At 36.9% G+C, this 27,801-nt stretch overlaps 1 protein-coding gene across 13 annotated transcripts in view; it reads left to right on the top strand.

The window, feature by feature from the left end:
• Positions 1 to 26,133, top strand: part of NLGN1 (neuroligin 1) — a 955,405-nt gene extending 929,272 nt beyond the window's left edge. For 10 of the 13 annotated variants that reach the window (XM_027540713.1, XM_027540690.1, XM_027540764.1 and 7 more), the window contains 3 exons: positions 18,328 to 18,540; positions 21,907 to 22,696; positions 23,512 to 26,133. In XM_027540713.1, the coding sequence (XP_027396514.1) occupies positions 18,328 to 18,540; positions 21,907 to 22,696; positions 23,512 to 24,334 (1,826 nt within the window). In that variant the 3' untranslated portion in view covers positions 24,335 to 26,133. The remainder of the gene's footprint in view (positions 1 to 18,327; positions 18,541 to 21,906; positions 22,697 to 23,511) is intronic. The other 3 variants (XM_027540783.1, XM_027540745.1, XM_027540722.1) reach the window with 1 other exon arrangement.
• Positions 26,134 to 27,801: the final 1,668 nt, after the last annotated feature.

Here is a 27,801-nt window from a genome sequence, read left to right as displayed (position 1 = left end):
AGATTTTATTTCCCTGCATTTAAAATTCAGTTTTCCCTTTCCTTTGGAAACATAAGGATAATTTATAGATAATAATCAGCATTTTTCACTGCAAGAAAAGTTAATAAAGGTACATAGAATAGACTTCATATATTCATTTTTTGTTGTGGGAGAATTGATTTTTACATGAGTAAATACCCCTGTTTTTCTAGAAGAGTTAAGGGTAAATATAAGGTAGTCTGGAAAAGAAGTCAACAGGGTAAATAATTTCATATAGCTAATTTTTGCCATCATAATCCTATAACCCAAAACACTATTACATGGGAATAGTTGGTTAGTTGAGCAAAAAGAAGAGTGAACGTGGACAACGTAGCTACCTTTTGCAAGCATAGGGCTTAGAAGATAGGAAAACTGGACTCCTAAACAGCTGTGTGACATCAGGCAATTTATGTTCAGTCTCTGATACTAGTTTCTCATCCATACAATTACATGATGACATTAGTTACTAAAGTTACTTCCAGCCCTAATATTTTGGGTAGGAAATTCTTGCACTCTTTACCTTTAAGACATCAGAATTCTCAAGTTTTAGTGCACGTGGAACTCATCTGGGAACTTGCTGAAAGTGCATATTCCACCCACAGGCATTCTGGACCCCTTGTCCAGACATTCTGATTCAGTAGGTAGATTCCTAAGAATCTTTTTCATATACTTTCTCCGTGGTAAGACTGCAGGAAGACCAAGAAATACGTTCAGGAAACATTTGGATAAAATTAACTTTCTGAATAACAGGAGACATGTCTGACTAGACTTTGTACGTTGCATAACTAGCAGTGCATACATGCTAAGTTGCTTCAGTCATGTCCAATTCTTTGTGACACTACGGACTGTAGCCCACCAGGCTCCTCTGTCCATGGGATTCTCCAGGCAAGAATACTGGAGAGGGTTGCCATTTCCTTCTCCAGGGGATCTTGCAGAGTGCCTGGCAAAAAAGTAGGCTCCCAATGAATGCTGATTCAATGAACTAATTTTCATGAAAAGATTCGTATTTGTGATATTAATTCATCTCCACGATTATCTAATTCTCTAAGAGAAAGAAGGTATTTCTACTGGAAGATATACGATATATTTATGTTCCTCAGAAAACTCCAAATTGATGCAGAAATGCTTTGTAAGTTAGCAACTTTTTTTAAGTCATACATCTCTTCAGTATAGCTCCCTTCCCATCCTCAAAGCAAAAGAAAAAAAAATTGAGTTCTCCACTTGCATGCCTTTCGCTACGTGGCATAGTAACAGAATGCTCTTTTTACTCTGAAAAAGGACTAACTCTTTACATTAAAGTGCAAGAAAATCAAGTTGTCACTTCAACTCGCAGCAACTGTCTCTTCCAGCACCTCTGCCAAATGTCACCCTTCCTCTCTGGGATTTGGTTCTCCTACCAGGTCTGGGGGAGTCTGCCTCGCTGCACAGCTTGTAACATCAGCCTCTGTGCCTCCAAGTCTCTGATCCTTTCTCATTTCACTTCATGTATATTAATACAGAGATTAGTTTCACTTTTTTCCTGAATAGCTAATCACTTGGCAGCCTACAGCCTACTGTGGCATGGCAGGTCAAAATCAGCTGCAAAGGACAGTGACTTCAAGTTGGAAAATATAATGCTTCATGAAAACTGCACCCAGGACAGGACCTCGGACTTGTCACCCAGACATGAAAGATTTATTTTCAATTACAAATCCAAGCTTAATGCGAGGCCACCCTGGAGGAGATTCAGATCATGGCTTCTTCTAAATTGACCTTCTATTTGTTTCAATATTTCCTTCGCTATTGAACAGCATCCCATGACCCTCTGAGCTGAAGATCCATATTAGCTACTATAGGAATTGCTGGGCTAGGAAAACTTTTGAAGAATTTCTTTAACTGAAGGCCAAGTTACATATAGAATTTCCTCCACGATGAGCCTTCACTGGTTAACACAGCAATAGATTTGAGGCTTCAGGCAATATTTCTGATGGATTGCAAGAACCAATATCACCATGTCACTTAGGCTTCAGTAGAATCCAAAAGCAAAGAATTATTCCAGTTTTCAGTATTAGGTGGATTTATTGTTAACATCTAATCAAGACTTATCTCATGTCCTTTTGGCGTCAATAAATAAGATCACCTGAGGCTAGTTGCTGGTGATGCTACTTTGGACTCTGGAATTGGTGATTTGCCTCAGGATATTCTGGGTCCCTGTTTTAGTGCCTTTATGTACACTTAACAGCCGCTCTAAAAAGCATGCCATATGACCCTAATCTAGAGTTCACAAGCTTCTTTTAAGAACCACTAATTGAAACTAAGAAAAGTTAGGTTTAAAAAATATAAAATTTAAAATTTGGGAGAGTGGGAAATTTGGATTATCACTCAAGCTTAATCAGAGGTTATTGGGAAGTAATTTAGTGTGGTTTTCTTTGTATTGTAGCTTTCACTGCTTTTAACCTGAGACGTTTCTCTTTCAACATATTTCTAGATCATTTGCTGTAGAATAGTTACCCATGCTTGGTTTCTGCCTTTGAATCTAACTATAATGGCTATGTTGCTGCTACTGCTGCTAAGTCGTTTCAGTCGTGTCCAACTCTGTGCGACCCCATAGACGGCAGCCCACCAGGCTCCCCCATTCCTGGGATTCTCCAGGCAAGAACACTGGAGTGCGTTGCCATTTCCTTCTCCAATGCATGAAAGTGAAAAGTGAAAGTGAAGTCTTTCAGTCATGTCCGACTCTTCGAGACCCCATGGACTGCAGCCTACCAAGCTCCTTCGTCCATGGGATTTTCCAGGCAAGAGTACTGGAGTGGGTTGCCATTGCCTGGCTAATTGTGTTAGAGGAAAGTTAACATATTACCTTTACAAGGTTTATTTCATGGATGTTTAGTTTTTCCTCAGTGACTGTGTTTACATAGCATCAAGAATGGTGCTAGATTTTTCTGGTATTTGTAAACCAGGATACTCCAACTACGTACCTATTTACTTTTGCATTAAAAAAATCATTAATTCTCTTTTCCCATATATATTTTAACTGTTTTTTTCTGGAATTAGAAGTACTGAGAAATAGGCATCTTTAACTTCACAAGCATTTCTTGCATATCCGCTATATGTACGGCACTGTGCCCCATCTGGGGATAGGATCAAACAAATGATTACAGTCCAGTGTTGGGACATACCTACAAAGGAATGTTCAGAGTAAACTGGGCATTTAAAGGAAGATGGGCTAACTGGGTTTGAAGTTCTGGCAACAACAATATTTGAGCTGAAGCTTGGAGATTGAGTACAAGTTGACCATTTAAACAAGCCAAAAAAACAGTGGTCCTCTGCAGAGAAGAATCAGTGGATGAGAGTGATGGAATCAGAGCCAGGATCCCACTAACTACAATGACTGTAATATTTTGGTGAATTTGGAAATTTAAAGGGAATATTCAAGATTATTACAGTTCTTAGGATTTTTCTTTTTTAAAAAAATTATTAATTAGAGGATAATTACCTTACAATGTTGTATCGGTTTCTACTGTGCAACATGAATCAACTGCATGTATACATATATCTTCTCCCTCTTGAGCCTCCCTCCCGCCCCCCTACTCCTATCCCGCCCCTGTAGGTCATCACAGAGCACCAAGCGGAGCTCCCTGTGCTTCCCACTAGCTATATCTTTTACACATGGTAGTGAATATGTGTCAGTGCTGCTCTCCCAATCCATCTCACCCTATAGGCTTTTTCTTAAAAGAAAATTTTTATTCAAAAATGACAAAGGCAGTTCTAAATGTATTAAACATAGTGTAGAGATGCAGGTTCGATTGCTGGGTTGGAAGGATGCCCTGGAGAAGGAAATGGCAACCCACTCCAATGTTCTTGCCTAGAAAATCCCATGGACAAAGAAGCATGGTGGACTGTAGTCCTGGGGGGCATCGCAAAAACCTTGAACATAACTTAGTGACTGAACAACAACAATATTAATATTATCTGATTCCTGGGATAGTTTGACAATCAACTGAGAGGTACTATACACATTAGCTACATACTCCATCAGGTGAGAGAGCAGAGTGGTAAAAGTTCTACTACAAAGTTCATTCATTATTTATGGATTAATTGTTTCATGGAATGTTTATTCAATGGTAATTAAGTGTTAGAAACATAAAGATGGCCTCTGTTTAATCAGGGAGATAGGCTATACACCAGTGATAATATACTTTGGCAAGAGCTCAGATAGAGGTAAGCCAGAGATTGGTTGCTAAACCATCTTGTCTACATGTTTCCTATCTTATACGGTTTTCAAAGTGCATTTGAAGTGTTCAAAAAAGGAGTTGTTTCTCTGCCCTGCCCATTGCCTTTATTTTGTTCTGTTCGCATCATCTAGGTAATTCAAAGTTGAAAGTGAAAATTTGGTGAAAGTGAAAGTTGCTCAGTCATGTCTGACTCTTTGCGACCCTGTGGACTATACAGTCCAGGGAATTCTCTAGGCCAGAATACTGGAGTGGGTAGCCCTTCCCTTCTCCAAACTACCATGAAATTTACATAATCCTCAAACTTTGCCATTAAAATTATTTTTAGCTAAGGAGAATTATGGGCTTCCCTGGTGACTCAGCTGGGAAAGAATCCACCTGCAGTGCAGGAGACCCCAGTTCAATTCCTGGCTCTGGAAGTTGCCCCGGTGAAGGGATAGGCTACCCACTCCAGTATTCTTGGGTTTCCCTGATAGCTCAGATGTTAAGAATCTCCCTACAGTGTGGGAGACCTGGGTTTGATCCCTGGGTTGGGAGATGTTCTGGAGGAGGGCATGGCAACCCACTCCAGTATTCTTGCCTGGAAAATCCCCAAGGACAGAGGTGCCGGGTGGGCTACAGTCCATGGAGTCACAAAGAGTCAGACATGACTGAGTGACTGAGCACACACAAGGAGAGTTATAGATTTATTTTTGCTACCTGTTTTGTTTGATGTGTGCATGTGTGTTTGTGTGTGAGTATAATGGGATATTGGTACTTCTATATGTGATATTAGTGAGATTATTTAGTGTTGTTCCAGATTAGCAGTTTTATTGTATTCCACTTTTTTACACAGTGAGATATTCCTGTATTCCAAAATTCAGGATGCTTCAGTTTCTATCTTTTGAAAGTGCTAAAGCTTTTTGTAATCTCTGTAATTATTTTATGTAACCTTAATTTCTTTGTAAATTTACTTAGTTTTGTAATTACTAAAAGTTTTTCATTTCTTTATATATGAAAAGACTAATCAAAAATTTTAACTAAAGGGAAGTCAAAGAATTCAACTATTAGTTAGAGATTTCTTGCAAAAAAATGACAATTTATTGTACCAAAAAGAAATAAGAATGTGCTCAAAGATTATGGGAACATGTCAAAATGACATTGGAAGCAATATAAAGAGGCTTCCATTGGCCAAATGTGGGACCATCTAAGCATCAAAATAAATAATAGTAGTAAAAGATTATAATCCCCAGGATATAATAAGAAGCCATGAGACTATACTGCTAAGAATGAAGGGATGAATTAATCCAAATTGGGGAGAAAGAAAAGCTTTTTCTTACAGCAGCCAATTCCATCTAATAATAAAATGTGATAAATTTAATATTTGTTTCAAATCAACCAGTGCCCCCCATTATGCTACACTGAGATAAAAAAAAAAACATTATATCTATGGTTTTTCTGCCCAAAATTCATAACCTGAGGAAGTATAATCATGAGGAAACACAGCATATAAACCTTAGTTGAGGGACATTTTACACCATAACTGACCTATATTTCTCAAAAAATAACGAAGTCAAGGAAAGCAAGTTCAGTTCAGTTCAGTTCAGTTCAGTTGCTCAGTCGTGTCTGACTCTTCGTGACCCCATGGACCACAGACGCCAGGCCTCCCTGTCCATCACCAACTCCCGGAGTTTACTCAAATTCATCTCCATGTTGTCGGTGATGCCATCCAACCATCTCATCCTCTGTCATCCTCTTCTCCTCCTGCAGTCAATCTTTCCCAGCATCAGAGTCTTTTCAAATGAATCAACTCTTCACATCAGGTGGCCAAAGTATTTGAGTTTCAGCTTCAGCATCAGTCCTTCCAGTGAATATTCAGGACTGATTTCCTTTAGGATTGACTGGTTGGATCTCCTTGTAGTCCAAGGGACTCTCAAGAGTCTTCTCCAGCACCGCAGTTCAAAAGCATCAATTCTTTGGTGCTCAGGTTTCTTTATAGTCCAACTCTCACACCCACACATGACTACTGGAAAAACCGTAGCCTTGATGAGACGGACCTTTGTTGGTAAAGTAATGTGTCTGTTTCTTAATATGCTGTCTAGGTTGGTTATAACTTTTCTTGAAAGGAGCAAGGGTCTTTTAATTTCATTGCTGCAGCCACCATCTGCAGTGATTTTGAACCCCCAAAAAATAAAGCCTCTGACTATTTCCATTGTTTCCCCATCTATTTGCCATAAAGTGATGGGACTGGATGCCATGACCTTAGTTTTCTGAATGTGTAGTTTTAAGCCAACTTTTTCACTCTCCTCTTTCAGTGTCATCAAGAGGCTCTTTGGTTCTTCTTCACTTTCTGTCCTAAGGTAGTGTCTGCATATCTGATGTTATTGATATTTCTCCTGGCAATCTTGATTCCAGCTTGTGCTTCATCCAGCCCAGCATTTCTCATGATGTACTCCGCACATATGTTAAATATGCAAAAATAAGAAAAGCAAAGACAGACCAACAAACTGTTTGAAATTGAGGAGATTAAGTGGAAAACTAAATTCCATTTGTGATTCCAGATGTGATGGGAAAGAGATTGCGAGGGAGGGAAGGAAAGATGGAAGAAGAGAAGGAAGGAAGGAAGAAGAGAGAAAAGAGGGAAGAAGGGAAGCATTGGCTTGTAGGAAATTTGGGTGAAGAAATACACGGTCATTTTTAATTCTGGTTTTTGAAAAGTTTTTGTAATACTGAAAGTATTCAAAAATAAAAAATATAAATCATTAAATCAGTCAGATTACCTTTTAATAAGGAGCAATATAGTAAAAGCAGCACTTAGTAAAGACCAGGTTTTGCTAGTCATACCTTAGAACGATGTGTATCTTCTCAAATATTCTATGATTATAGAAAAATTAAGCTGTGTTATCAGATTTCTTCATTGCCCAGACTTTGTTTCCTGTCCTTCTCTTTTTATTATTTGTGTCTTCAGGGATCAGCTAGTGTGGGATTGAGGAACACAGCCTGCCTCCTTCCTCCTCAGATTGCAGCTCTGTGCAGTTGACTACTGCTGCTTGTTTTATAATGGTCAAAGTGACTCAAGTATCACTTGTTTTAAATTGGGTTTTGTTTTGTTTTGTGTTTTGCTATTTCATCCCACAGTCCAAAGTAAATATGTGCAACTAATATGTGATAGCAGTTTTGGTAACTATGCTAAAATAGTATTTTTCTTTTTTCACATAGGCTTTGCCCAGGATGGTCCTATTTTAATTCCTTTAAAATTACTGCCACCCACTTTACGTCTAAAAGCATTTTCCCCAGAGGTTGTCTGCTGAGAGGGTTTGCTCCTAAATTTTCACTCTTCTGTTGCCATCAAAGAAAGACAGTTTCATTTGGAAAGTTTAGTTGTTGGTCTCCATGTGGTAACAGAATTGTAATATATTAATTCTTGTTCAGCAAACAGGTATAGCATGGCCATTGGGGGTGGATGTAGTGAAACATTCAGTTCAGAAAAAAATTAAGAAGATGAGAAAATTGTAAATATAAATTATAATTATAAAGTACATACACACACACACACACACACATACTACATAAGAGAGACCAAAATATATGTTAGACAGTTAGATATTTATAAAAATTTGTATAGTCCTTACTGTTCCTGAAGCAATATAGTATAGTTCTAAACTGTGTAGTAATTCCTAAAAACTTTTCTTTATATGGCAACCGTTGTGGGTCCCTCATTGTAAAGTATGCATTTAAATCACTAGCCACATTCCTGCATAATCAAAACAATTAGAAACGAACAGTGTGATTTCTTGTCTATTGGGCCTTTTAGAAAGGAGATTTCTCTTTTTACACTTCTTTGTGAGAAAGATTATCCAGAAAACACAGAAATTTTGTCAGTTTTGGTAGCAGGTTTCTTTTCCAGATTGAAATAGATAAGCACACAATAGCCTAATTCAAGGAATGTTGGATAAGCTTTTCTTGACACAGAGACCAAGAAGTGTGAACGTTAACAATCTTAGGTTGGGGTGGAGAATGGAGACCATGGCACTGAACCTGGGGTTGAGGATGATGTTTTCCCCAGCATCTTGAACCCTTCTTTTAAAAAAAAAAAAAATATATATATATATATATATATATATTTGTTTGTTTGTTTATTTGGCTGTACCAGGTCTTAGTTGAGGCATGCAAGATCTTTTGTTGTGGCATATAAGATCTTTAAGTTGTGGCATGTGGGATCTAATTCCCTGATGAGGGATTGAACCTGGATCCCCTGAATTGGGAGCACAGAGTCTTAGCCACTCAACCTCCAGGGAAGTCCCTTGAGCCATTCTTAATAATGGGAATAGTATACATAATTCAGGGCTAAGCAAATTGTGGTCTTTTCCTCTCCATTACTATCTATATTCAGAAGGAATTGATTAAAATAAATATTTTAGTCCTGTTTGGCCAAAGGAGTGACAAAATGTTAAAATTAGATTATAATATAGAAGGATCAGTCTCATCTATTGACGTTGGGCATGTTGAAAATATTGGGAATTTGGGGACAAAAAATAAAATATCAACAGCTGTTTTCTTTCCATACATCTTTTAGCATTCACCTGCTTTCCCATTGTATTCCTTCATGTTCAGCTTCCAGGAACAAGAGCCTTGGTCAGTAACACAGTTTCCTTTTCCCAAACATGGGACATTAAAAAGCAAATTATCTCACAAGAAATAAATAAGACAATGTATCGAAATATAAAAGTTTAGAAATACCACTTAGTAATATGATATTAAGATATGAGCATCATTTCAGAGCAATTTGTTTCTGGAGGATATATACAAAAAAGAAACTATTTTGACTTTATCCTTTGTTATTTTCCAAGAAGAATTTGGACAGTAGCTCTCAAGAGAACACAAAAAAAAGGAAGCTAGCTAAAGATGATGTATAATTAAATATACCCTGTGTGTTCTTTTTCCCTACTCAAACCCCAAATTATCCAATTTGAAGAATTTTTAAGTCATCATATTTTAAACAATCTTGACTCAAAAAATAAAGAGAAACTAACCAATTATATCTTAACATAAGGGTTTTATTTTGCTATTACTGTCTCCCCTCAAAACAGAGTATTTTTCAAAAGTGAGTTTGGTGACAGAGTATAAGGAAAACTTGTTTGCTCCAAGGCTGAGCAACTAGTCAGAAAGATTGTATGAATCTAAAAAGAAAAGACTATCTAGAATAAGTCAGTGACATGAGTAGAATACAAAGTAGAATACAGAGACAGAGTGTAAGGGAAGAATTGACCAGACTTAGCAACTAAGAAGATCAGGAGAGTTAGCATCTGGGATTTCTGATTGGATTTTTAGCCAGAGAGTTTGAGGTATTAGTCACACAGTTTTAAATATCTTTATGTTTAAGGTGCCTAGGACACAGTCTTTTACCCAGTGATTTGTTCCATTTTTTATGCTATGACTTAGTGCAATTTGGGAGAATTGATTTTGGTTTTTTTTTAAGATGCTATAAGATTCTTTTGATTGTATATAGAGGTGGTTCTATTTATAAGGAGATAATTGACATGCTTTACAGTATTATACAAACAGAACTATTTGACCAATCTTCCAGAGTGATTTAAATGATGCAACTAAAACTGGAATTATAGAGGAGACATATTTAGTTATTGTAGAGATAATTTATTACTACTTTTTTTTTTACATGTTATGTATTGAATGATCATTATCAGTAAGTCAGTTTTTGTGTGAATGTAGAGATTTATTTGACTGTAACTGGACTCATTCAATATTATTTCAAGAGGAATTAAATACAAATCCTGGGTTTTGCACCAAGTGTCATAAGTTATATTTAGATATCAAATTTTGATATGAATATATTTGATCTATACCTATATTTTGATGTAGAATTATAAGCAATAAACTACCTAGAATGTATTCTTATTCTCTCAATCAACTTCTCTTTGTCTCACACACACAAACACAGACACTCTCATATCTCCTTTATCCTTCAAGAGTCCCTTCTATCTAATGCACAGTAATCCTTCCATAATGTTGTTTTCAGGGTTCATGCCATCAACCTATTTTTATAGATCTAAACATTTGTAACAAATTCCTCCAGGAATTTAAACTAATGGTTCTGTATTATACCAAAATTCACTTAATAGCAAGTAAAGTAAAAGAATTCCTTGTCACTTTGTTTTATATTTTAATATGCTTTCATATATATGAATATTACATATTTGCAATATTCTTTTATGTAAGAAGATATCATGAAATTTTCCTTAAATTATTATGTAGATTCAATAAAAGATGACTTAACTAGAAAGATATGTGTCTTTGGAACCTATTTTTAAAAACTTCCATCTCAAGAATGATTTAATATTTCCAGGATTGTACACACATACACTCACTCACCTGATAGACTAGGGATTGTCCTTTTGTTTCTTAGCATGTTGAGTCTCATAGGAAAAAAAAGACTAATCATGTATTTCTTAGTGTTTTTCAAAATTATCCAGGAAGATTTGACTTCATCTATTGTTTCCCACAATGACCCTAAAGAATTTCTGATTCATATATCCATTCTGAGAATGGATTGAGTTATTCAGTCAGTAGAGATTATTATCACAGTCTGGTTTTCACAAATGTAATTGACTTCCTGTTTTTTAAAAAAGTAAATTAAAAGTATATTTTAAATTGAATAAAATAATTTTTATCACAAACATGGAACTATTATGTTGTTTCTATAATGGGTCTTCAATAAGAGTAAATCTACTTTTTAAAATTAATTAGTTCCATAAACTTGCAGAGATTGGAAAATACATCCCTTAATATACTTAATCAATCTCTGCTGCTGCTGCTAAGTCACTTCAGTCATGTCCGACTCTATGTGACCCCATAGACGGCAGCTGACCAGGCTCCCCGTCCCTGGGATTCTCCAGGCAGGAGTACTGGAGTGGGGTGCCATTTCCATCTCCAATGCATGAAAGTGAAAAGTGAAAGTGAAATTGCTCAGTCATGTCCGACCCTCAGCAACCCCATGGACTGCAGCCTACCAGGCTCCTTTATATATCTCTAAATATTTTCTATGTAATAAATTAATAATCTATAAAACAGAACATTTTATAAAATACTTTTTCATTTATATTTCAGGGAAGTAAAATTTGCCACCCCAAAATGTGTCTTTGGAATGAGGATTATTTTAGGCTGTTTATTTTTAAGAAACAGAAGACTCAATAAGTCTTTCTTTTACCTCCCCCTTGGGCTGCCTAAAGAGTTAGATAAAAGGACCCTTAACAGGAAGTGAAGTGTCCCCAGGGATAGCTATGAAGAATATGGGCTCAATGTGGTAGGGAGAGTTTAGCAATTCATATAAATTAAAGTCAGCTCTGTGTCCCATGTCTCTGCCTGGTCTATCTTTTAAAAATTTAATTTTTTAATTGTTTGTTTTTTAGTTTTTACAATGTTGTGTTGTTTTCTGCCACACAACAATACAAATCAGCCATAATTTTACATACATCCTCTTCCTCCTTCCCTCCCTCCCAAGCCTCCCAAGCCATGCCCCTTCCCATCCCTCTAGGTCATCAGAGAGTGCCACACTGGGCTCCATGTGCTCTACAGCAACTTCTCACCAGCTATGCGTCTCATGCCTGATGGTGTAAATACGCTGAGGCTACTTTCTCCCTTCATCCCACTCTCTCTCTCCCCCACTGTGTCCACAAGTCCATTTTCTACATCTGCATCTCCATTCTGCCTGGCCCATCTTCACGTGAATCTCCTTCATCCCCTTTGAATTCCCAAACCAGCATCCTCTTTTGTCTTTAGCTGAAATGGCATTTAAGGTGAAGGCTTCAATCATTTTGGCAAAGTTTTCCTGATTCTTTCTTATGTATACGTGTTATTAAATTTGTTTATTGGTTCCTTTAGAGGTAGCATTTCTTTGCGGAAAGGTCAGCAAGGTGATTTCCCTTAGCTTCAAGAGAGACAAATTTATAATGCCCCAGGATCTTAATACTAAAACAGCAGATAAAAATATTGTATTCAATAGTTCCTGAACATAGGGTTCACTTTTATTTATGCTGAGAGTAAGGAAACCACACAGCTTTCACAATATTCCAAAATTGTGAGGTACTCTGAAACCATGTCTCCTATTAGTATAAATATTAGCAGTTTTGCCCTTGGCTAAAGTACAAGCCACTGTAAGAGAGAATAATTCAGCATTTGCTGGCTATTGCATGCATGGGTCAGTGGTAGTTCCCATGTTTATGAGCGAGTACATACAAGGCATTCATTTCCTTTTTATATATATAAAAAAAAAAAAAGAAAAAGAGAATCTGGTCATTAGGATATCCAAGGGTCAGGTAAGTTCATCAAACTGTTCTTTAAGGCTTCAAAGGCTATGTCATCATCCAGTTCTTCCCATAAAATTGGGTCAAGGTTGTTACTGTTGAGTAAAACATATAGACATTTCGCCATAAGAGAGAAATTTTGGAATCCAGTTTTGGCAGTAACTGACTAGCTTAACTCCAGGAGTTGGTGATGGACAGGGAGGCCTGGCATGCTGCAGTCCATGGGGTCGCAAAGAATGGGACACGACTGAGCGACTGAACTTAAAACCTCAGAGTCGGTGCTTAGTTTTGGGTTTAAGGAAATTTAAGACACCATGAAATATATTTGGATCTAGGTAAAGCCCTTGTTCTATTAATAACATCAGATGCCCTTATTATCGAGCCCAGGTTTGAACAAACTGCAATTTTCCCTTGGAGACCTCATGTCCCTTTAAGGCTGAAAGTCTTAGCAAGTGGTGGATGCCTTCTTGTAAAAACGCTTGAAGAAAGCAAGGAAGCAAATCTCCACATATTGCACCAAAGTAGAACCTCTGAGGAACTTTGTGTCATCCAGGTCATCCTTCAGGATTGACAATAATAAAAACTCTCAGCAAAACCATCAGACATTATTTTACTGGCTAGGTGAATTGTTTTTCTTCCTAAGTGAAAGCAAAAAGTTATTGGCTACCTTCAACAACTGGAATACTAAAGAATGTGCCACATAATCAATTACTGTAAAGGATTCCCTTCCAGCAGGAATGGATATCAGTAGAGCATAAAGGTTAAGAATAACAGAGTGTTAAGGGATAACAATTTGTTTATTGCTCAGAGGTCCTGGACAGACTTTCACCTTTGGCTTTTAGGTTTTCTCATCAGTAAAATGGTAGTGTTACAGGGACTAGTACAAGGGACAATGAGCCCTTGAGCCTTGTAACCTTCTATTACAGGCTTCATGCCTTATTTACTGTAGGGTATTGATTAATTCTGGGAAAAGATTTTGAGGAATCTATTTGAACTTAATTTTTTTTTTTTTTTGGCTGCGCTGGGTCTTAGTTGCTGCACGCTGGCTTTCTCTAGTTGTGGATTGCTGGAGCTTCTCTTGCTGCAGAGCCTGGGCTCTAGAACACCTGGCTCAGTAGTTAGGGCACATGTGCTTAGTTGCTTCACGGCATGTTGGATCTTTCCGGTCCAGGAATGGATCCAACCCATATCCCCTGCATTGGCGGGCAGATTCTTAACCAGCAGGGACGTTCCCATCTGAATCTCATAAGAGATGTGATGTGGAATTACCAACATCAGTTGATGATTTACCCATAAGGAAGGTGGTAACAGATGTAATAGGGCCAAAGATCAGTGTTTCCAGGATCAGCCCTAGTGTCATCAGAGACAGAGTGAATAAAACATGTCAAAGGGTAATTTAATTCCACCGGTAGGTTACTTTGATGATTGCTGTAAAGTTCTAGAATTGTCTTCCCCTTTTGGGAGAGAGCAATTCTGGCATGATACTTCTCTAAGAAGTCTTGGCCTCATAGGATGTGTATCTTTCAAAGGGCCTAAACAAAGACAATAGATTCAGAGACAGGAACCTCTTGAGGTTCAACTCCACTAGTTGAACTTTTTAGTATTCCAAAGCAGAGCTGCTTTACAGGAGTGTGTTTGAACATGGAGAGTGTGACTTTAGTGTTATTTAGGACTGGAAGAGATTCATCCCCAATCTGGAGTAATATTTCTCCAAGCCGATCAACAGGGAAGGTTGGGAAGAGCCCCTGTGGTCCTTTGGAGCCCCGTCATTGAGAAGTGAAAGGAACATAGAAAGGCAGGTTGGAAAACTGAAGGTGCCTATAGCACTTAAATTTGTAACAATCTCTTTTTCAATTTCCTGGCTCTTTTCAATAATAGAAGAAACCAGGGTAGTTTGGGTTTTGTTTGTTGTTGTAAGTTGTATCCAACTCTTTTGCGACACCATGGACTGTAGTAGCCCTCCAGGCTCCACTGTCCATGGGCCTTCCCAGGCAAGAATATTGGAGTGGTTTGCCATTTCCTTCTCCAGAGGATCTTCCTGACCCAGGGATCAAATCCATGTCTTCCGCATTGCAGGCTGATTCTTTACTCTGAGCCATCAGGAAAGACTTTGGTTTTGTTTAGGGAATCTTCATTTGCTGGAGCTCAAGATTAAGAAGGTTGATGTTTTTCCTTTTAGGTAACTCATTTAGAGTGAGAGAGAGCTGGCTTGTCAGATTAACTAAATCAGGAGTGGATGTGGTTTCCCATTCCATCCTGATTCTTTTTACTGGAAGAAAAGGTCTCAGTTTAGCCCATTCATATATACAGAGTTTAAAGTTACCAGGATAGAATCAACATCTGAAAGAAGAAAAGAATTTTCTCTAAAACTAATCTGAAGTTGATTTTAATAGTTATGACCAGTTTCATCAGATTTTTGTGTGCAAGCCTGAATTTTGTCCAATCAACAAACTTAGGTAAATCCCTAGGAATTGCCTGATGAGTCACCGGTGATTGCTTGAGCCTGATCAGATAGTAAAGTAGCAGGCTGCTCTTTCAGTTGGGATTCTAGACACATTTCAGGATATTCTCAATTAGCAGTTTTCATCCAGTAGTGGGTCTGGCCTTCACCAACAAACTTATGAACTAGCTGATATAGGTCAGACAAACCAGGCAGATAAGTCTGAATGACTATATTAAATTCCTTAGTAATTCTGTGAGGATTTTTTGTTACTTTGGGAAAATCTTTGACTATGGTTTCAAGGAAAAGGGAAGTTTGGCAAGAGAATTAGTGTGGAGGAATTTAGCTTATAAAGAAGGTGTAGGTAATGTAAGATCTTCCCTGGAGGCTCAGCAGTAAAGAATTTGGCTGCAATGCAAGAGACCCAGGTTCAATCTCTGGGTCAGGAAGATACCCTGGAGGAGGAAATGGCAACCCCCTCTAGTATTCTTGCCTGGGAAATCCCATGGTAGAGGATCCTGTCAGGCTACAGTTCATGGGATTGCAAGAGTTGGACACAACTTAGTGTGACTAAACCACCACCACCACCAGGTGATATAGAGGGAAGAGGAAGATGGCACCAGAGGCAGGTCCTGAGACAAAGAAGGCAGGGAAGGAGCATGAGGTTTTACAAGCATTGGAAGGACTGATATTGAAGCTGAAACTCCAATACTTTGGCCACCTGATGCAAAGAGCTGACTCATTTGAAAAGACCATGATGCTGGGAAAGATTGAGGGCAGGAGGAGAAGGGACAACAGAGGATGAGATGGTTGGATGGCATCACAGACTCAGTGGACATGGGTTTGGGTGGACTCTGGGAGTTGGTGATGGACAGGGAGGCCTGGCGTGCTGTGGTTCATGGGGTCACAAAGAGTTGGACACGACTGAGCAACTGAACTGAACTGAATCTTTCTTTGTTGTTTTCTTTCTTTTGCCTCAACTCATCTTAAACATCTTATTTTGCAGAGAAGCAATTTTAGGCTCCTGATAACATTTGGAAACCTCAGAATACCACTTAAAATAAGTATTGCATTAAGTTTCTGGAAATGTTGGATCATTGTCCAATTTGGTTTTAAGAAAAATGAGTTTGGGGATTTTAAAAATTCCCCATAATGGCCACTGATATTCTAAATCACCTTTAGTTAGGTTGGTCCATTTGGTTAGAAATACGCCTGAGGAAGGACTATAGTTTTTAAACATAAAATTGGCCAGAGTCCCTGTAAATGGGCATGCTCAAAACTCTAGATAGTAGGGATCCCATTTCTCAAAGATTTCTACCTAGAGTAAAAGGATAATTTTCAAATAGCATAAACATCTCAAGCAACGCAAACAGCTCAAATAGCCTGCAGGTCTAATACCAGCCAGTTCAGAAGGAACACTCTAGTTCTGAAGGTCTGCTCAGTACAGCTCTAATGTAACAGCCCAATTCAAAGGGAATCAGGCCAAAGGCTTAATAGCACAGTGCCAATAAAATAGCCCCTCTTCCAAAAGGAATTGAGTCAAAGGCTGAACCCACACAGTTATAATGAAGCAGCCCCTGATCCCAGTGGAATGAACCAAAGGCTAGCCAATTCCAGGAGGAACAGCCTCCACCCCACCTCCCCCTCCCCGTTCCAGAACGAATCCTGCCGAAGATGAGCACAGTTTCAATTCAAAAAGGCCAATTTCAAAAATCAGGCAGATGCCAAATAAGTACTTGCACACATACAGAACAAAGTCTTAGCCAGAAAAGAAGTGAAGTGAAGTGAAGTCGTTCAGTAGTGTCCGACTCTTTGTGACCCCATGGACTGTAGCCTACCAGGCTCCTTTGTCCATGGTATTTTCCAGGCAATAGTACTGGAGTGGATTGTCATTTCCTTCTCCAGGTAGCCAGAAAAGACATAGTCTTAAAACAGAGCCCCAGTGAAGCCTGGAGGACTTCAAAGTGCAAATAGGGCAGAAGCTTAGGTCCAGAAGAAAGACTAACTCTTAAATCCCAGGGCTGACAAGAAAAGCAGTGAGCAGCAATGGGTTCAATGTGAGCATCACACTTGTCTACCATCACTAGCCTGGAAATCATCAGGGGTCTTGTCTGGATCTCCATGCAGGCCACCAAAATGTTGGCTTAAATAGACAGCCAGCAATTTCCCCAGTAGAAATGGGTTTGCTTGGGATCAACGAAGAATTGCAGTTTGGGGTCTACAACTGTGGCGAGCCACATGCCAGTCCCCCCACAGCAAGGAAAGAAAAACTTTTTTAAAAAAGGGAAAAGGAAGGTGGGAGCATATAGTAAACAAAGAGTCTGTTGGAGGACTTTGAAGAGTTTGAAGTATAGTGGCTTTTCAGGGACCGAGTTGTGAGAGTCTCTCATTGGCTGAGCTCTTGCCAGGCAAGGAAAGCTTTTCTTCCTTTTGGGCTCTGCTATTGTCACAGTGCATGAGAGCTCCCCTTTCTGACTTCCCAACTCTATTTTAATTGAGGTTTCTCTTTATCAGTTTTGCACTATCCATCTCCTTTTTTTAAATTGCCTTTTCTACTCTGTCAGTTTAGATCTTTGTAACCTCTCCCCACCCTCATTCTATTAATCAACATATATTCCTCTTCATTATTAAATTCACTATGAAACTGAGCTTTGAACATTGGAGAAATATGAATCTCAACTTTTCAAGAATCTTCAAATGTTCTATATTGTTTTCTAACTTCTTATATTATCTCAGTTTAGCATCTTGGGCATTATATTCTAAAATATAATCTCAAATTATATCAGCTACAGTGATTCTTAACCATGGCGCATCATCAATAAATATGTGCATATACCTATACATGCAAAGAGTTGCATATAATTTTATGCACAAGTCTTAGAAAAATACCCCTGTTCTGTGTCCTCATATCCTGCCAGTCTGCCACACATACATTAAATTCCAACCATATAAGACTACAAGCAACTTGAGGACTGACAGTTTTTATGCAAAAACACACCCTCATACACCCCATGATACTATCTCAAATATCTCCACCAAGTAAGTCAGCCCCTAGAATGTCTCTCTTGAGGTCTTTCACAATGTTTTCATTCTCTCTTTACCTGCTACCTGTTACCTGTTACCTGGATAGCTTGGGAAACATTTGGGGAAGATAAATATCATTTTCCAGATTTTAGTCTCTGCTATTCTTCCTAAAGTAAATTAGTTTATTCTGATGGAAAATAATTTTTTCCTAAAGAACTTGGGTTTTACTCATCTTGATGAAAACAGGTTTCAATTTTATTTAAATTTTATATCTGTTTGACTCATGTCAACTCAAAATGGTGTTCTTTGATGTCTTTTGGTTTCTATTTTCCAGGTTTCTTGAGCACAGGGGATCAGGCTGCAAAAGGAAACTATGGACTCCTTGATCTCATACAGGCTTTAAGATGGACTAGTGAGAATATTGGATTCTTTGGTGGTGACCCCTTAAGAATCACTGTTTTTGGATCTGGCGCTGGGGGTTCATGTGTCAATCTGCTGACTTTATCCCATTATTCTGAAGGTAACCGTTGGAGCAATTCAACCAAAGGTATTATGCAGGTTGCAAATTTTGACAATTTTGGTGTCTGCATGCCACCACCATCAGTAGTATGTGATGCTCTGTATATATTTCTGTTTAAACTAAATGTTAGAATGAACTCAATAACTGTTTCAAACTTTGTTTCTTCAGCTTCTCTATGCATGTTTAAATTTTTGTCAAACTCTTTTCTTTGTTTCCTGTGGAGCTTGGTTTGGATGCCCTTACAAGCACACTTCAGAATAATTAACATTACAGTAACTTTTCTCTCCTCCAAAGGGTGATTTTGGGGAAAATCAAAGATGTTCACATTTCTGTTATGTTGATTCAGTAATCAAAATCAAAGACATGGGTTTTTAAAAAAATATCGTTTAATGCAAGGCTTGTATATAATCTATTTTCTAGATGGTAAACTTTTAAACCCTTTACTAGTATGAAGATAATAAGGAAGCGGTTGTTAGCTAGTTCGTCTGGAAACATCATTTTCACTTGTCTGAGTAGAGGACAGACGTTTGATTATTTTGCATGCATGATCCAAAATTGTCAAAGCATTAAGGTCACTAGTAGGGCTTTTGATTAAAAAGAAAAATATGTTTGATTTTGTGCTTTTTCTATTTTCAACTCAAAAATGTTATTTTTTCCCCCGAAGCCTGGCAAAGCAGCCTGGAACACTGAGGCTGGTTAAATCCATGAGATATTGTTTTTGTCTCCATTTTCTGGCCTTGACATCTTTTTTCCAAAATGCCTGTGCAAGGCTTATCATGCTGGTCTTTATGAACTCCCATTTTACCATGAGTTTAGTCACCCATTCTTATAGCATTATTAACTTGAAATATCCACAAGAACAGAGGTGTTTTGTTAGAGAAATCTGTAAAGTAAATACTTTCTCTCCATTATACATACAGAATAGATAGGAAAAGAGAGAATACATATCAACCATCTTATATTTTCTGCTTTTCCATTGTCAGTTTATGGATATTAAGAAAGTATACACTGTCAGTTTTAAATCATGAAGCTTGTGAGTTTGTAAGACTAAGTTTTAGTATATGAGCATTAGACACAGAATATTTGTTTTTGGCATCAAAGACACATTAATGTCAAATTTCAGAATAACAGTCATTAAATGAGTTTATATATTTGGAGGATCATATATTATTACTGACTTAATTTGTAGACATAGTTTATGTAATATCTCACTTTATCAGTAGAGTTCTGATTCAAGATAACAAAATGACACCTGTATGAGAACTCTCCCAAAGTATAGAGATTTTGGTCTTCAGTGAAATGACTTATTTTGAAATAATAAAGTTTGTTGTTTTTTTCCGTACTTGAACAGATTAGAATGTTCTAGCTTGAAGACTAAACTAACACCAGTACTTATCTAGGATAATGTTAGCCAATCTCTTCAGATTCTTAGGGTCATTTGGTCTCAAAGCCTATTTGCACTGATTTTTTTTCTAAATGTAAAGTGAACATGGGTATCAAAGCCATTTTCAGCCAATATAAAACTAGCATTTTATAAAGAGATGAATCAATTAGTCCATCAGCTAGTGTTGCTATTCATCAATCAATCAATCAATGTGGTAAACAGTGGCAAATGGCTGTGCAAAGAGGTGAAAACATAACATTCCATCACACACACTCTTCAAGGAAATCTATCCATGCCTGGCTAGATAAATGTACTTATGTGTGATCTAGTTCTAAGCTTATTTCTAGTAACAAAGCTGCCTAAATTGACCAGGAGATGCTCAGAAGGGGTCTTGGAATCATCAGGCTAATTTTATCTCTGTTACAGACTTTAAAGTTTGGGAACTTCCTAGAGCTGCAACAATTCTCAGGCCTGTAACAATCATGCATATGAGCACTCTCACTAATGATAGAATATGTGGATTTTCCCAGTACCATTTAGATGGCATATTTCAGACTATATTAAATGTGATATGTATTTTTTGGGTGTATTTAGTTAATGTCATTAAGTCCCTAAAATGGGAAAGAATCTTATAGAAGTCTTATTTTAGCTATAAAGTTTTTAAGCAGTAAAATATTTCTCTGAGCCAATGTTGACAAACACAGTTTTAAAAAGTTATTCGTTACTATAGGTATTCTCTTTGCTGTAGCAAACTGAAAATATTTTCATAAAGATGTCAGAAATCAAAACAAATATTTATTAGTATTGTTTGACTTTTTGAATATTTTATAATTATCTGGAAACATTATTACAGGCATTTTGAATACATATATGTGTTTGGAGAAAAAAAGTGAAAGCTTTGCTTCTAATTTAGTCATTAATTTAGCACCTTTGTGAAAAAGAATTCTTATATATTAACACATATGAATGATTGAGCATGTGTTTGAATAACTGAAATACAAAGCTGTATTTGGAAATTGACAATAAAGGTAATTTTTAAAATAGAGTAGATGAATTATATTTTTAAAATGAGAATTTTATTAGAAAATACCCTAATAAGTAAAGTTCATTTATAAATTTGAATGGTATGCAGCTCTTATCAAGCTGCATATGGTACCATGATTTATAATTTTTAAATGTAATTAAGTGAAAAGCAATGGACCATGTACTTTTCATCTTTTTGATAAAATATAGCAGTGCACATTCAACAGTGGAAAAAGTTAAATCACCCCCTGCCCCCACTAAATCCTTCTGCTGATGGTTTTCTCTTTAACCTAGCGAATACACTGAAAATGTTATATCTTCCTCAGGAAGATGCGTTTTCAACATACTGTGTCTGATATAAAGAGCTGGAAAGAATATGTCTGAAGTGGTATTCTGTTTTGTGTGCCTTTAAGGCCATCCCCAGGGTATTAGCAGATTCCCAGCCCCAGTAATTGTGTAAACATATCAACAATTGTTTTCAAATAAATTCTGATTAAAACAAACACAGAGCCATTTTGAAGAAAGATACATGCAGCCAAATTGGAGGAAATAACCTCAAAAGACAAGACAAAGTCTGATGTAAAGCTAAAGGGGAGAGAGCCCCATCTGGTTGGCTGTGACAGTAACATAGGTGTTTACATGCTGAGCAAATGAATACTTGAGACTTCTTTTACCACTACCATTTACACATTCTCCATTTCTCCTTGTTTACTGCCTTTTTGAGACAGTGCACAATTTAGATCTCTTTCTTCTCAAAGTAGTTGCTACTGAAAGCAGAAGACTCTAATCCATCTTTCCAATTCATTGTACCCTGGGGATGAATTTGTGTACCTTCTCTTAAGCAAAAATGTCTCTATCTCCCTGTTTCTTGAGTCATATCTGGGTTTTTATATACACATCTCAAATATCAGATTTGATTGTTTTACCACAACATTATTCAAAGGTCATCTGAAACATTTCGTTGTTTTTTTTTTTTTCCCCCATAGGACTCTTTCAACGAGCAATAGCTCAAAGTGGAACAGCCCTTTCCAGCTGGGCTGTTAGTTTCCAACCTGCAAAATATGCTAGAATGTTGGCCACAAAAGTTGGTTGCAATGTTTCAGATACAGTAGAGTTAGTGGAATGCCTGCAGAAGAAGCCTTACAAAGAACTTGTTGACCAAGATATTCAACCAGCACGATACCACATAGCCTTTGGACCTGTGATTGATGGTGATGTGATACCGGATGACCCTCAGATACTGATGGAGCAAGGAGAGTTTCTCAACTATGATATAATGTTAGGAGTAAACCAAGGGGAAGGATTAAAATTTGTTGAAAATATAGTAGATAGTGATGATGGTATATCTGCTAGTGATTTTGACTTTGCTGTTTCCAATTTTGTTGATAACTTATATGGATATCCTGAAGGCAAAGATGTTTTGAGAGAAACCATTAAATTCATGTATACTGACTGGGCTGACCGTCATAACCCTGAAACCAGAAGGAAGACATTATTAGCTTTGTTTACGGACCACCAGTGGGTGGCACCAGCTGTAGCTACAGCAGATCTTCACTCAAATTTTGGTTCACCCACCTATTTCTATGCCTTTTACCATCATTGCCAAACAGATCAGGTTCCAGCTTGGGCTGATGCAGCTCATGGAGATGAGGTTCCCTATGTACTAGGAATACCCATGATTGGACCTACAGAGTTATTTCCTTGCAATTTCTCCAAAAATGATGTGATGCTGAGTGCAGTTGTAATGACATACTGGACAAATTTTGCTAAAACTGGGTAGGTACCTAAGGAATGAAATTTGCTATACTTTAGTAAAAATATCCTCTTGAGCACTTAAAATATACATGTTTTGTGTCCAAATGATTTAATTTAATAGGTTAATGCCAACAATATTTAAGTTCCTTTATTCAAAATTTATATTTGTGGTGTTTCAGAAATCACTGCTTTATCCTTACTTTGTAAAGCTTATTAGAAAGTCTTTTATCTTTATTGCATTACTCAATAATTAAATTTATTTTGTTTCTTTTTTAATTACACAGGATTTATTATTATTATTCAATAATGACAAGTTTTATTTTATAGAGATTTTCAGTTTAGTTTAGTTTCAGTACTGTATGCCTTTTGATCCTCCCAAGTACCTTGTGAGGAGAGCAGGTCAAATACGATAATCCCATTTTACAGAAAAGGGGCCTTAGTCTATGAAAGCTTCACATAGATATATTCAAATGCCCAGTATATAGCAGCATTAGGACTCCAGTCCTCACCTGCCAATTCCAAATCCCAACTTTTTCCCACTGCTGTCTCTGCTTAGCTTGCCTATGAGAAAACTCACTTGTACTTGAATTTTTTTATCTTTGGATGTGTAGCAGTCCATGGGTAGAGAGAACAAGAAAGTGAGATTTACTCAAATTATGTTATCAAACATTTAACAACCTGTCTGAAATGGAATTGCTATTTCTAAATTAACCCAAGTTATATTAAAACCGTCTAAAGCCTTGCTGAGTTACCTCTTCAATTAAATGTTAAACTAGTGCCATTGTGATTTTTAAAAGAATAAAGTAAATTTCTTTCTCATAATTTCTCTTTTCTAGTGACCCAAATCAACCAGTCCCTCAAGACACAAAATTCATCCATACCAAACCCAACCGCTTTGAAGAAGTAGCATGGACCAGATATTCCCAGAAAGACCAACTTTATCTCCATATTGGATTAAAACCAAGAGTTAAAGAACATTACAGAGCCAATAAGGTAAACCTCTGGTTGGAGCTGGTACCTCATCTGCATAATCTCAATGACATTTCTCAGTATACCTCGACAACAACTAAAGTGCCATCAACTGACATCACTTTCAGACCTACGAGAAAAAATTCCGTACCTGTCACATCAGCCTTTCCCACTGCCAAGCAGGATGATCCCAAACAACAGCCAAGTCCATTTTCAGTGGATCAAAGGGACTACTCAACAGAGCTGAGCGTCACTATTGCCGTTGGAGCATCCCTACTATTTCTGAACATCTTGGCCTTTGCAGCCCTGTACTACAAAAAGGATAAGAGGAGACATGACGTTCACAGGAGATGCAGCCCCCAGCGCACGACTACCAATGATCTGACCCACGCACAAGAAGAGGAGATCATGTCCCTCCAAATGAAGCACACTGATTTGGATCATGAATGTGAGTCCATCCATCCACATGAGGTGGTTCTTCGGACCGCCTGCCCCCCAGATTACACACTAGCTATGAGGAGGTCACCTGATGATGTTCCCTTAATGACACCCAACACCATCACAATGATTCCCAACACTATACCAGGGATTCAACCCTTACACACATTCAATACATTTACTGGAGGACAGAACAATACTCTGCCCCATCCCCACCCCCACCCCCATTCACATTCAACAACCAGGGTATAGCCAGATAAGAGAAACAAACTATTTTTTTGATGGATTGCAGTAAAAGATTACTGAAGATTCCTTGGCTTTCAACCTACAAGACTCTTACTATTTAAATAAGGAGGAATATTGTGTGAATATACATATCAAGAACTTTGGGGGTTTTGGAAAAAAAAAAGAATTGTACATATATAACAAATCAACTTTAAAAGCGAATTTCAATTGCTTGAAGCAATTGTTCTGAATGATACTTTTTCATTCACATTCAAGAATTAATTTTTTGAAGATTTATGTTACATAATGGAATTAGGCATGTGGAACACCAAACAGGAAAGAACTATGTCTGAAATATAAAATATAAAAATTTTAAAAATAACCATGAATATGCACAAGGGACACACCAATGGAATGTCAGATAATTTTCACCAGTTTTTATTTGGAGCTGTTTTATTGTGTAGACCATATTTACATATTTGGATAAGTACACAAAGCACCAATGCTGTTAATGGCCTTAGCAGAGGCTCATGCTGAAATTTGCCAGTAAAACAAAGAAGTTTAAAGACTGGCAGGTACAACATTATCACATAAGTGCTGTCAGTATAAAGTTGTGGGGATAAAGGAAACTGGATATTTTTAGCACGATGTGCATGATAATTTATATGCTTGGTGGCTGTGCTGCTGATTAAGCCGTAATTAAAATTCTTCTCATCCCATTGAAGTTTTTAATAGAAGCTTCCTCCATCAATTGGCAGAACCTAAAGAAGAATTTAGGGGGCAAAAGTAATTACAATAAAATAATTCACAGTAGTTTTGATAATAGAAGGAATTAGTTACTAAATGTATCTGAAGAAACTATAGGTATAGTGGTGAATACTCGCTGATATGAATCCCAGAAAAAAGAAATTTCCTGTGTTTTTAATGTTCTTTTCATTCCCATCTAAATATTTTCTAGAAATATAACCCTAATCGGACATGTGTTACAGGATCTATAATTTGCTGTGGTTTTTGTTATTCTGTATTTTGTTCCTTAGGGTAAGGTGAAGTGTGTCCAAAGAGTAACTTGCAAGTCTTTATGATCTGAGGATGCCCCAAATTACCACTCTGATTACAATTCTCAGTTCATTGATTTACTCATGTTGCATGACAAAATGTTTACTACTAATAATTCAATATGAAGTTATGTCCCTCCTCATGTCACTTATCTTTCTCACTGAGGTTCATTCACTGGAATTTACTCACACAGTCTCAATAGAGTGCAACGTAGATAAAGAACCTAGAAGGAGCGTCAACACCTGGAGGATTGTAGTCTTACACGTACGTGTGATTTTAAATGAATATTCTAAGACCACAGAAAACTCTTCATCCCCTTGTTGTTTACCAGTAACAGTATATCACAGACCTTTCCAAATGTTTGTATATGTAATCAGATGTACATTTATATTAAAAAAAATCGAGATGGACTTAAAGAGCACATCCTGATAAATACTTTCTCTCTTACCTGTACTATATTTCTATTAGACTAAAGTTATGTGGTTTTTTTTTACATTTTTTCAGATGACTAGCAATTTTGATAGTTTGTAAGATAATGCAAAGAACTTTCTCTGACAAACTAACTGCAGTAACAGAAACCTTTCTTTTCAGTTACTCTTTTTCAAGAATGAAAGCTTATTATACAAAAAAAAAATTGTATACTACTTGATGGAAACAACTTTGTACATCTTGGCCATGTCACTGGTCATTGCGTGAAATAAAGATAATAATGACTATTAGTCCAATGCTAAGAGACATGATCTTTGCTCATTAAAGAGCTAAAATGTTTATTGCTGTTTTGTCTTTTTTTAAAAACAAAAAAAGAAGAAAAAAAATGAAACATGACCATCTCAGAGAGTCATTTCTCTAGACCAGTCGGGTTTTTGAAGACATGCAGTTAACTTCTACAGAAGACACACTGTGTATTTAAAGTCAAGTCTCATCTAAAATGAAACTGATGAAACATTAATTTTATTATGAATTTATAAGCCCAGGAACTCATGGAAAGTATTAGCATTGTATTTTTTAATACCTCTTCTTGTGAAAGTGGCGTGGAAATAAAATGTGCCAATTGTTTTCAGTTAGAAACACACGTTCAAATTCTGATCATCAAGAAACAGGTCTATTGGAAATAAATGTGCAACATTTATGAAATACAATATCTAGGTTCCCAATATCAAGGTGATTCAATTCCCATAAAGTAATGGATAGAAAGTTATCGTTCTAAGAAAATTTTAAAGTGCTGAGCAAGACTTTAAGCTAACAATAAAGATAAAAATCTTCTATTTTGAGGAATTTATTTACTTATAATTCCCCCTCCCAATTATTAACTATCAGTAAAATGTAGATGTTGCTCCATAGCTTCAAATAAAAATCTGTTGGGAGAAAAACAAAGTCTTCAAAATCCAGAGCGGTCTATGTTCAGTTTTTGCCTGATGTGATGATGCTTTTAGGCTGTGAACTGCCAATGTAAACATAAAGAATTGTTTTGCATCTTAAATATTGTTTAATCAAAAAACTGTCTTTTACTATATTGATTAAACAAAAGATAAAGACAAAAATAGAAATGACAACCAAATAAGATATAAACGAAATCTTTCATATGCATTACTTCAGTTAGCAAAACCGTTCTATTTTAATGATGGCCTTATTTATATCTATCTACTTATCTGTTGCTCTAAACTTATCTGTTACTCAATCTACCTAGCTATCATAACAGACATTTATTTATTCCCTAAATTATACTAATTTAGGGAATTAGTATAAAATAAATGTCTGTTATGATAGCTAGGTAGATTGAGTAACAGATAAGTTAGGGAAATGACCTAGGAAAACAAAGCATAGCCCTATTTTGTTTTTATTAATGTAGCAAAAACTTTGTGGAAGATAAAGCAGCTCTAAGTTTTATTACTGTTTGAGGTCATGATGATGTCATTGTGAGCCTTAGTTGCTAGTTTATATTACAGCAGCTAGTTTTCTGAATGTAAAATGATGTCCCACAATAAATAGAATATGAAGAGCTGTTTTTAAAGCTGAAACGAATTTTAAATGCAATAAGTATTTTGAATAATGTTATTAGATTTTACCCAAATGTTTTAAATATATTTATTTATGATGATTTTCTTTAGAAAACAAATCACAAAATTAAAAGAGTATTTTTGTCATCACATATTAATTCAGATTTCCCTGCCTTTGCTGAAACTGCAAATAGCCAAGGCTGCTTACAATTTATACAAACATTAAGCCAAATTAACTTTATTTCATTGTCTTCAGTTCAGTTCATTTCAGTCACTCAGTCATGTCCAACTCTTTGTGACCCCATGGACTACTGCACTCCAGGCTTCCCTGTCCATCACCAACTCCCAGAACTTGCTCAAACTCATGTCCATCAAGTGGGTGATGCCATCCAACCATCTCATCCTCTGTCATCCTCTTCTCCTCCCACTTTCAATCTTTCC

The sequence above is a fragment of the Bos indicus x Bos taurus genome, chromosome 1, assembly GCF_003369695.1.
Source record: "Bos indicus x Bos taurus breed Angus x Brahman F1 hybrid chromosome 1, Bos_hybrid_MaternalHap_v2.0, whole genome shotgun sequence".
Classification (NCBI taxonomy): domain Eukaryota; kingdom Metazoa; phylum Chordata; class Mammalia; order Artiodactyla; family Bovidae; genus Bos; species Bos indicus x Bos taurus.
Note: the sequence above shows the minus strand (reverse complement) of the source record. Positions and strands in the feature narration are given on the sequence as shown.